A 12,134-nucleotide genomic window follows, 5' to 3' on the forward strand; every position below is an offset into this window, starting at 1 on the left:
CTACCAGTTTTTTTATTCTTAGGTGCAGGGCACCTAGGTGCTCTGTGACAATCTGCATAATGGGGAAATGCATGAACTGCTTAACTGCATAGCATCTTTCAGCCCCACTATCCACTTGGTAACTAAATTGTTCTCTGTTTAACTGTGGCAGAAGGAGGAAAGGGAAGCAACTATCAACAGTCTGCAGCAGTTAGTCTTGTAAATGAAGGGAGTTAGGCAGTTTGGGGTCTACTAATACCACAGGATTGACAGGACTGTGTACTTAATAAGCATTGCTAATTATAAATTTTTAAGTACATGGCCTTTTTCTCAGCCTGGAGAGGGCACCCAGTTCAGTGGCACACCCTTTATTTGGGAAAGCTACTGTATAAAATTGACACTTTCATATACCAAATCCTCTTTTCCTGTGTCCCTGCTTATAATAATAGATGTCTCTCTAGTTAACATCCTGGTTTCCCCTGATATCTGAAGCTGATAGAAAAGATTCTTGCTCATTTTTAGCTGGCCACAGTTCAGTGATCTCATTACTTCCAGGCCTTCTGTGCTCTCTGCTAATACTCTGGATAGAGTCCAGCAGACTGTACTCAAGATGGGACAGCTTTGGCTATTGAGAAGAATACACTTTAGAGATTAATTTTAAATGTTTACAACTTGCTTTTTCAAGGAAAAAATGTTTTTATTAGAATTTTCTGGTTTCTTTTTGACTAATTCATTCATGCCCAAGAAAACTTCCATTTAAAAAGCTTAAAACGAAAAAAGACCTTCTTGGTTGTTAATGAAATTCTTTGGGGAAAGTTCTTGCCTTTTTCACCCACCTCCTATTGGGATACTCCATTCAGATCCAATTTTTCAGCCAAAATCTGGAGTTTTTGGGATCTCTAGAGAGAGAACAGTTTTGAAGTTAGTTTCTGACCTTTCCCAATCTGGCAGAGCATTGGCAAAGGCAGATCTGTGGTTTTAATGAGTTGAATTCATCCCTCTGCTGAATGCAAATATTTTTTATTTGCTATTTTTCTGAAGTTAGTATTTTTGTGTTTAAAGTGGGGAGAGGCTTAATTAAGTTGATTGCTGCATAATAATGACACTTCCTTTCTTAAAATCTTGTTTCCTGCTTGTGTCTGTTACTTCTCACTGCTGTACTGATCCACCTAAAGTTTATTCCACCTGGCTCTGGTTAGATAGTGCCAGTTGCATTATGAAGAGGCAGGCTAATATCTCTTCTGTCCTTCACATCCATAAGGCTAAGTCCTATGTTTCAGATCTTCCTTAGTAGTGAGGATGGTTTAAATAGCAGGGAGAAGTGGATTTTCCAGTGCAAGGTGCTGTTTCCAGATATGGTAAGTTAAAAATCCTTTTTGAACATACTTGCATGGAGATCCCTCAAAAGAAAATAATTCCATCTTCTGCTGTACCTATCACTCTGAAGTTATTTGCAAATTTAGCTGTACTGCTGAAAGGTGTAGTTATCTAGCTTCTTAGATGGCTTCCATCGCCATAGTATTTTAGGCCCCTGTTCTTATTGTACACTGCTTGCTAGATGCTTGTCCCGTTTTAATGGAAGGAAGGTCTACAGAGCATGTCACTAACCTCCTCTAACACTGGTTCAAGTCAAGATTAATACTTGAGCCTTTGGAATCAAGTTCTCTAACTGGGCTGCTGGGAACCAAATACAGGCCACTGACTGTTGTAAAGAATGCACTCACTTAATCCTCTGTCCATTTGGTTGGGTTTCTCTATCCTCCCCAAAAGCTGAATGGTCTTTCATGAATACAAGTTGTGATGAAAGCTCCACAAACAGCATCAGTTTATTTAAAACAAAAAACAGAGTACAAAACTCCCTTTGATATTTCTCCTGTGTAAGGCAAACTGCTTGCTTAGCATTTTGCCATTAGCCAGTTGAGCTCTTTCTACTTCTTTTTGACCTTGACATTGGAAACAGCCAGCCAGATCCTACATGTCAAAGCCAATTATGTTGCTGAGGCTTATGTTTACAGTGATGTGTGTGGTAGTGGGGGCAAAGTGTAGCCAGCAATAGAACCAAATGGTGCACTGCTTTTGCAAAGAGCAGAGTAGCTGATACCTAAAATTTGCCTTTATGAAGCTGGGTGTCTCCTACACATTTCAAAAAGGGTATTTTTACAAAGCGGCTCAATTATGGCATCTCCTTCTTACCCCTTTCACAGGGAAGCTGTTGAGAATAGTCAGTGAGCTTTCAAATGTTATGTCCCATCCTGGAAATGCCACAAGCTGGAGTTTCAATGGAGAGTGAAATGTAAGCTCTGTGGAGCAGGGGCCATCTTAATGTTTTGCAGTTCTGCAGTATTGAGGCATCGGGCTCATGACTAAGGTGTGGTTTAAATTGTGGGCCCAGCTCTGGACAGGCAGCTCCTTTAATCTTGGGGTTCCCTGCACCCAGCTGCTAATTGGTGGAGGGGCCCTATGGCCCCCACCACTTGCTACTTGCTCCTGATGGCTGGGAGGTGAAATATGGTTTTAAATATGCCACAATTTTTCCTGTGGGGGGGTGGAACTCCAGGATTAAAGGAACTGCCACACTGTAAACTGGGCCTGCAATTTAAACCAGGCCCTACTTATGACTGAGCAGTACTGCAGTACAAATAAAAAGACTGAGGAAAATCATTCCAAGCATTTGTGAAACCTGGAGATTCCAAAAAAAATTCACCACTTTGCATTGCTGTGTCCCTTCCCCTGCCTGCCCTCCCTGTAAAAAGAAAAAAAAATTCCAGCGTAGAAATACCAATTTTGTTTGCTTTTTATTGTTGTGAGCTTCCTTGTGGCTTTTTTATGGCTGTATTTTCTTTTCACTCCTGACCTTAACTTTGAACATCCTTGTTTCCAGACATATGTGGGTTGTTCTTTCAAGAGCCACAATGTTCCCATAAGAGATTTGCTTTTTTTTTTTTTTTTTTTTTTTTTTTTTTTTTTTTTTTTTAAATTCCTCTCATATTTACAAACCTAACTTCAGTTTAACTGAAGTTTCCTAGCCTGGTAATCACCAGCCTTTTATAGGTGCACAAGTCTTACTTTATTCTGAAGGGGTCATGTTCAATATAGTCCAGGTATTATCTCCCCAAGAATGAGCAGAAAAAGCTGCCCTAACATTTAAAACTACATCTCAGTTCTCAGCTGAAAGGAGGTTCTTCTGGTGAGCAGTAACATTCTAGAGAGCATTTAGGGTGGTGTTTTCAGGTCTTCCTAAAAGATCAGGATGTTAAATTTCCTTTGATGTAGATGGACTTCGGGAACCCAAACCCTAGGCACTTGAAAATAAGATCAGCATACTAATGAGAACACATGATGAGTTACCAGAAAAGATACAAAGTGTGTTGCAGATCTTTAGGGGCGCACCAATATAGAGATTTTTGGGGCTGATACCGATAGCTGATTTTTAAGGAGGCTGATACCAATCTGATTTCCAATACTGGGCCAGGCAGCTTGAAGAGCTGCGTGCAGCTGGTAAGTCTGGTGTGGTGGAAGGAGTATGGGGGGCAGATCAAGACCCCTGTGATGAGGAAGGAGTCAGTTGGGCCTGGGGCAAGCACTGCCCAGCTGGGGCAGGCATGAGATGGAGCTGCAGGTCATCTGGGGGGGGGTGCAGGGAGGGGGGCGTGGCTTCCACCACTAGTGCTGCTTATCTAGGAGCTGCTGTTCTGGTATTCACCCACTCATCCAGCTGCTCCTGCTGCTTGTCCAAGAGGGCATGGGGGAGGAGGGATGTATGCCCCTGGATCTGCACAGGGTGAGGCAGGCTGGGGCAGAGGCTGCGTGGGGCTCTTTCTGCCCCGCTCTGCCTTGCACAGATCTGGGGGCAGATGCTCCGCCATGCCCTCCCAGATGAGTGGCGGGAGCAGCTGGATGAGCAGATTTCATAGATTTCATAGACATTAGGGCTGGAAGGGACCTCGGAAGATCATCGAGTCCAGCCCCCTGTCCAAAGGGCAGGAAGTCAGCTGGGGTCATAGGATCCCAGCAAGATAAGCATCCAGTTTGCTCTTCAGGTGTTCAATGTAGGTGCTTGAACCACCTCCGGTGGCAGGCTGTTCCAGACCTTGGGGGCTCGGACAGTAAAGAAATTCTTCCTTATGTCCAGCCTGAAACGGTCTTGTAGTAGTTTATGACCATTCGACCTAGTCGTCATCCCTTGGGGCGCTCTGGTGAACAAACGTTCCCCCAGATACTGGTGGTCACCCCTGATAAACTTATAGGTGGCCATCAGATCACCCCTGAGCCTGCGCTTTTCCAGGCTAAAGAGCCCCAGGGCTCTCAGCCTGTCATCGTAGGGTCTGCTTCCCTGACCTCTCATCATGCGCGTGGCTCTTCTCTGGACTCTCTCAAGCTTCTCCATGTCCTTTTTGAATTGTGGAGCCCAAAACTGGATGCATTACTCCAGCTGCGGCCTCACTAAGGCTGAGTACAAGGGGAGAATGACGTCCCGGGATGAGCAGCCCGCAGTGGCGAAAGCCATCCCCTCTCTCTCCGTGCTCCCCAGATGAGCCGTGGTTCTGTCCCATGCCTGCCCCAGCTGGGCTTGCCCCAGCCCCTGCCCTAGCTCCACTCCTCCCTCGCTGTGGGGGCCTTGATCTGCCCCCCCACGTCCCTTCCTTCCCCCCTCCCCTTCCAGCTCACCAGACTTACGAGCTACATGCAGCTCTACAAGCTGCCTGACTGTGCTCCTCACTGCCTACATGCTGCGCTGCAGCTGGGTGCACACACAGGCATTTATTGGCCACATCAGGCCGATTTCTGATACGATCATTTTTCTTTATATTGGTCTGATTTTGATATTAAACTGATGTAACTGTGCGCATCTGCAAGTCTTTATTTCTCCTCTTTCAGCCACGGAGACCTGGTATTTTTTCCTCCTGGCCTTGCTTCTTCCTCTTCTTGGTTAAAGGGCTAAGGCCAGAGTGTATTCTCTCTCTTGCTGTATGTGGTGTGGGTTTCTATATCGGGCACACCTACCTTGAAAGCTCTTTGTATTCCACATCTGGTGTTTTGGCTGGCTCCACTGTGTCTGAAAGCACTGAAATGCATGGTTTGTTCCTTGACTAGAAGACAGCAAGGTTGAAATTTGCACCGAGTTTCAGTATTAACAATAAATGTTATCTTAATCTCCAACGGCTGGATAACTCTGAAGACCTAACAGTCAAGTGATTGGAAGAGGCATGTGAGAAGAGAAAGCTATGAAATCAAGTAAAGTGCAGTTGGTTCAGACAATATTGAGGTGCAGTTTTCTGCAGGCTGAGAGGGTGAACAATAAGGTGTTCCTTGCTAACAATGCAGGGCAATCTCTCTTGCAAGAGAAAACTGAGGTGAAAGAGGGTAAAATATCAGACATGGGTTAGAGTATCACGCAAAGGGGATTTTGATCCTTTGTAAAATTAGTGGACTGGCTCTTACACATCAAGGGCAGGTGACCCTCAAGGGAAGTCATTGCTTGGACAAGACTGCAGCAAGCTAAATGTGAGGTAGAGCAGACAAAGATGGAGTGCTGCTGTTGCTCTGCATTATTGTCTGCCAGTGATGAAAAGCAACTTTAAATTATAAGAAGACATCCCTTGGAGTTGGCATAAACCCAGGTTAATCCTTGCTCCTATCTGGACGCTGAAGTAAAATGTCTGGCTCAACCTTTCTACTGCAATTCATACCTGTAGGGATTCAGTTTTTGATGTCATGAGATATCTTTCATTTAAGTGTTTTCTTCCCTCTTACTAAATGGATGTTCAGAAATAATAATGAGAATAAGAAATACTGATCACGTCCATATTGGGCAGGCTTGAAATAAGGTTATTGTAAAGCATTCTCCCTGACAAGGGTGGTAAAATCCAGTTGGGACGGGGGTGGGAGCAAAGAGGTAATGCCATCTCAAATGGTTGATTTTAATTCATTGTTGGCACATGTACATGAGACATTTACTACATAGCTGCCTATTAGCTTCACAGAAAACATCTGTGTCTACATGTGTAGCACTATTAGGCTGCAGGAAACTAATTAACTCTACAGCAGGTTAATACTTGTAAGTACCATCTTGCTGCAGAATATTTTAGTGTGCAGCAACACGTGTGTAGATGATACCCTGGCTGGCTGGGTAATGAGGGCGCTTCAATGCGGGAGCTGCCTGTTGGCTAGCCCTGCATTGTAGTACCCTCGTGCCCCAACCAGCCTTTACACAGCATGTAGAGCTGGGCAGGAGCAGCCCCAGGCTGGCAGGCTGACTCCTGGGGCTGCCTGCCATCTGGGGCTGCTCCTCCCCAGCTGAACATGCTGCAGTCCTGGGCACACTTTCAAACAGTGTGCCCAGGAGCTATAAAATCTGGCGCAGTATGTGCCAGAGTCCATTGCTTTAAATTAATTGCACATGTAGACATGCCCACTGAGGACTTTAGTCCATACTTAGTCCCCACAGCTCCAGGATAGCTGCAGCAATGTAAGTGTGATGGTAGTCCTTTTGGTTAATGCACCAGACACTGAACTGGGGACCTCCAGAACTGAAAGCTCCCTAGTTGAGACTGTAACACACAGATATTCTGTACCGTTTAGGTGTAGATAGGGAGGGAAACTGTGATGCACTTACCTGGGGGTTACACAATCCTGTAGTGTAGGCAAGGCATTATTTGCTTGAAACTGGGATAATACAAATTGTGGCTTATCGCAACTTTGGCAGGCAGCACTAGAGAACAGCTGTAATCAGGGCTGATACTTAGCACAGATGAGGCCTAAATTGGCATGTTCAGTGATTGTTTCATTGCTTGCACTGAGATTGATTTTGGAGGACTTGTGTTCTGTCTTGCTCTGCACTGAGTTCTACTCAGTGCAGACTGGCTTATTCATTAACTGTGAGGCATCAGCAGTGAGCCAGTCTCCTTGCAGAATTCCCTCCCTTGTTGAAAGTGTAAGAGTGATGTTGTAGCTTTGCTGGTCCAGAAAGTATGCGAGAGGCAAGGATTTCTTAGGGTGATAAGTTTTATTGGACCAACTATGTAGTTGGCATGAAGTTGGACAAACTTTTGAATGTAAGATGTTTCAAATGTGAGACTTGAGAGAGAATGTCCGGCACTCCAAAGCTTGTCTAATTTTATCCCAACTACATAGTTGGTTCAGTAAAAGATACTACCCTAAGACATCCTTGCACTCTTTTGAAAGAAATTCCTAACTCTGAAATGTGCACTTCAGTCAAGCTAGGTGTCTTGGATTTGACACTCCATTATAAATCATAAAATCAAGTTTTTCATCTCTAATCTGTATGGGTAGCTTGTTGTGCAACAGTGTGCGCTTTTTTTCAGTGGAACAGCTCTTTTCCTCTTGTTTGCTACCATTGGCCAACAGATAAAACTGATTAAATGTGTCGTATGTTCCGCTATTCATCCAGTGGTAATAAGAGGTAAGTGGCTTCCTTGCAGCTGCAGTGTGAGGTTCCTCTCCAGATGACTTGTCCTTTTTCAGAACTTTTGCAGACTTCTTCAATGCAAAACTTCATTTTAGCTCAGGGAATCTCTCCAAGAGGACAAAGTGGGGTGGGGCGGGCCAGGGCAGTTGCATGCATACACGAATTTCTATCCTTTGTGCAATCTATTCTCTAGTCAGTTGCTTCTGCCACCTATGGTAAATAGCCAAATTATGGATGGCAGGAGAGCGAGTGAGCTTGTTAGTTCACCTGTGGAGAGCTGGCTCAATAATTTCATGCAGGTACAAATTATACTGTATGTTGCCTGTGTTCTGCTTTTGTTTCAATCATTTCTTTAAAGAAGAAAGCTGTAACTTCCTTACTGCAGTGCCATATAGTGGCAGGCATTGTAGTACACTGGAAAAGAGGAGAACAGTGCACTGTATTGGAGAAGAAAGAAGCTCTTGTGGTTAAGGCCCTTGTGGTTAAAACTTACATCCATCTCTGCCAAGGTGTCTCAGTGTGACCTTGGGTAAACCAGTTCATCTCCCTGGCCCTCAGTAGGTATTCTATAGTCTGAATGTATCCTCCACATTGGCACATGATTTTAGCACCTTTAGAGTATACTCACAATTGCATTCCTCACAGAGTGAGGAACCTGGACATTAAAAGCGTTGTCTGAATGAGCAGAATAGACAGAATACACCTTTTTATAATATAATGCACATAGGCTATTCCTTCAGTGATTTCAAAGTGCTTTAGAAAATCGGGGTAATACCAATCTGCTTATTTTTAAAGATGGGGAAAATAATGGCATAGAGGGGTTAAAGGTCAGTGCCAAAGCAAACTCAAGTTGCTGGAAACCATCTCATGGACTTAAGGAGCTTTGGACAAGACAATAAATAACTTTCAGTAATTCATTCAGTGGTCTACTGCAAGAGCCAAGCAGAGAACTGAGATAGTTTCATTCCAGATCTAATCCACAATGAATTTATAATCCCTTCAATATCCTACAGAAAAAAATAGTACCTCTTCCCAACCCCAGGGGCTTGTGGGAAGAGGGAGATGTTGTAAGTACACAGGTTGATTTCATAGCTACTAGGGAAACTTCTGACATTTGAGCTTCTCTAAAGGTTAGGAGTAGAGTCTTGTCATAGAAGACTGTAGTAGAGATGTGTCCCAGTCAAGTATAAAACTCTGCCTATATGCATCCTACCACCTTTTCCCTTTCTGCTGCCAGCAACTAATCCCCCGACCTCATGTTGATTTCTGTTTTGGTTTGTTTTTTTGTTTTGTTTTGTCTGTGCATATATCAGAGTGCAAGATTCTTAGGGCAGTAACATTATCATCTTTGAGTACCATTGTTGCAAGGTAGATAACAATAAATACTGCACAATCTTTTCTGTGAGACAATATCCGGCACTGGTGTGTAACTGTTAAGAGCTGAGGAAGAAGAATGAGTTGACCTTTGTAATGGTATTTTTTTTTTAAGGGCAGAGTACCATTTAGAAAAGGCAAATTTGTTCAGCCTATCCCAGGAGTGTACAGCCAGTGATGCAAGGTTTACAGGTCAATGTTTAAAGAAACTGGATCTTCAAGTGTGTGCTGTTTTAATTTGTAGCATATTGGCATTTAGAGGCCCGCCACTGTTTCAGGCCTTATACTTGGAACTGAACAAAAGCTAGTGGGATGTCGTTCTTGACCTGGAAATCTTGCAAACTTAAATCAACAAGACAAGTGGTGGGGAAGAAAGTAAGTGGTGTAATCACAAGTTTGCAGGTGAGGGGAAAAAATACACAAAGTGAAGCAGCTTGCTTTGGGTTGACAAGGGAATCTGTGTAGGAGTGGTATTACAACCCAGATCTCACCAGTCCCAATTCTGTCCCAAAAGGCCACCCTTACACTCCAGTGAGCTTAGTTGTCCAGCTGCTAGGTAAGGCTCACTTTGTGGGCAGCTGACAGAATACACTAATTCATTCATACTCTTGCATTCCAGTGACCTAGAAATCAAAATGTTGGCTGAACCCCAAATACTGAAGAAGGAAGAAATGTTCTGCCAGAAGTGATATACTTCTGGTCTGCAAGAACACAACTATTACTCTGTAACTTATGCTTTACTGAACCTTGTCGCAAAGTCAATAAAGAGGCATAATACCTACATCTGAGGCAAACAGTTCTCTTGTCCTCATCTCATAAAATTACAATGTTCTACGAATTTCTCTTTCAGCCTGCCTTTAAAGGAATCTTGTGTGGGAAGCTTTTGTATAGCCTAAGGTTTGAGAACAGTCTACATGGAGAATTGAGTTAAAGTGCAGTTGAGAAGAAGGGTAGTTTGGTCTTGGAAGATGTGTGTTCAGATCCCAATTCCATAGATTCACTGTGTGACCAATTCTCTCCATGTTTCTGTTTCCTTTTTGTCAAATGTAAGAATATATCTGTTGTTTAACCCTTTTACATTTGGGCTACTTAGATGACAGCTTTTTGAGATAGAGGTAGTCTTTTGCAATATATATGTACTGAGCCCAACATAAGAGATATATTCCAACTTGGGACCTGTAGATGCATCCCTAATAGGAAATAATAAATATTGCTGAAAAACGGTTCCAGCTAATGGACCAAGCCCATTTCTTAATAGGAAAAGACATTCTTATGACAAGATGTGTTATAGGGCCAAATATCACTGACCATGTTCTCATTGTTAGTGTCATTAGAGTCAGATGGGCATCTCAGCTGAGTAACACCAGCAGAATTTGGTGACAGATTAAATGTGCTGAGACTGGGGATGGGTGGTGCTAACAGTTCTGAATGTTTAATTACTGTATGTGAAGAATCATATATTTTTGTTGTCTCCTGACAGGTTGGTACAGAGGATACACGCTCAGAAATAAATCTAAAAAGGTATGGCTTAATATTTTTAATAATAGTGATTTTTAAATTTTAACTTTTTTCTGGAATTTGTCCAATGCTGCCAGGAGCTAGGTTCCTGTGATAATTCTCTTGTGAATGCCATTCAGGACTCCTGGTCAATATGTTCCAATATGTTATTTTTTTCTAGCAATAGAAGTGAATGCTTGTGCCAAATTCGACAGAATCACTACCATGGCAAGTAGAGCATGCTACACATTCAGTTGTTGGTGCTGTACAAATGGACCACAAAAATGTTCCATGTATTTTGTTGAATGTCTTTGTGAGTGGTTTCCTGCTTTATGGTGCTAAAGTTGGCTGAATGTGTAGTACTGTTACTATTTATGGCGCAATTACCGCGTTAGTTGAACCGTAAATGTATCTGCTGTATATGTATGTGCAGTGTGCATGCACCTTAAAAGTTCATTGCAGCTCTACAGGGTATTATCCCATTTAATCAAAAGGAATATATTTTCAGGTTCTAAGATTCTCTTAAATATGCCCGTGTAAAACTTTCTCTGGCTAGGCAATGAGTTAGTTCTGTACTAATCTATCAAACATTAGTTACCCATGATAATGGGTGAATTTCTAGAGTGATGGATCTCAGTCGTCTTAGACTTGTGATGCCCCTCAAACTGCCAGCTTCTAATCAAAAAAGAACAAGTGAAAACTACAGGAAAATAATAGAGCAATTCTTCTTCTCTTGTAAACTCAGACCACAACAGGGCAGAATATTTGTAACATTGTGGATTCCAATTTGAAATCTTTGGGTTTTATCATGTGAACTTTGTTTGCATATCTAATAGTGCTAACATTTTTGTGGTACCCCATGGCACCATTGAATTGTTCTCAAGGCATCATGAGGTGCCATGGTACCTTGGTTGAGAATCACTGGTCTAGAGATTCACGATTAATGTGATTGGGAAGATTTTACAGTTTCACAGTAGCAGGTAAATATCATTGGAATGGAGCATGTAGGTCCATTGTGGAAAAGGGGATAGAGCAGAGATCAGAGACCCAGGAATTTATGCATCAAAACCTAATCCCTGATCTTTTCCACCTTGTAAGTTACCCACTGTTTTAAAGTCAGAATGTTCTCTGGCTTCCTTGGGAATGTTTGTCTATTGCTTTGCTGACTTGTGTGCAGTGGTTCTTGGTCTCTCTTATAAAAGCAATTGCACAAGGACTTGAGTGGCTGTTATTAGTCCTGGGAGGATTAAGGGTTTAGTGCTTAGAAGTTTTTGTTCCATGGAGCAAAATGCATGATTTAGGCCGTACTATATCTGTATGCATTGTGCCTAATGTTGCTGGGTTTTTTTATATTACTGACTGGACATCAGATAGTGGCTCAACAATATGGTCATTTGATCCACAGGTCCTGTCAAGTTGACCAGTTCAGTTTGGCTGAAGTTAGGGGAATGAGTTTATCAGGCTCAGTTGCAGTTTTTAAATAAAAGGCAACAGCAGATTTAAGTCTGACCTATATTGATCGGTTCCTACAGGAGCTACGCATTTAGGGAATAATGCTGCTCTGCAGAAGACCTCTTGGCAGTGACACTTCCACAGCCTAGTTTGGCAGTACTGAGCAACAGGGTATGATCAATTTCTCTGCATTGCAGAGCCCAGGAGCTCCATATATCCATGCACAGCTGGATTTTGGGTAGGTTAGTGATTTGACAGGTGCTAAAACAGCAGATCCATCTCAATGCAAATTTACTGAAGTGAGGCAGGAGTAGTACCAGTCTGCTCTACCCTTTACTACCTAATCAACAGGGATCCTGGTTTTCTCTGATTTTAAAAAATGACAAATTCTCTGATTTAAAAA

General features: G+C 42.7%; 1 protein-coding gene across 1 annotated transcript in view; it reads left to right on the forward strand.

Annotated features, from left to right (window-relative positions):
• DOCK5 (dedicator of cytokinesis 5) overlaps nt 1-12,134 on the forward strand; it is a 128,171-nt gene that overhangs the window by 37,831 nt on the left and 78,206 nt on the right. Inside the window, exon 3 of the mRNA XM_006028706.3 lies at nt 10,263-10,303. Coding sequence (XP_006028768.1) covers nt 10,263-10,303 — 41 coding nt within the window. The remainder of the gene's footprint in view (nt 1-10,262; nt 10,304-12,134) is intronic.

The sequence above is a fragment of the Alligator sinensis genome, unplaced genomic scaffold (assembly GCF_000455745.1).
Source record: "Alligator sinensis unplaced genomic scaffold, ASM45574v1 scaffold685_1, whole genome shotgun sequence".
Lineage (NCBI taxonomy): Eukaryota > Metazoa > Chordata > Crocodylia > Alligatoridae > Alligator > Alligator sinensis.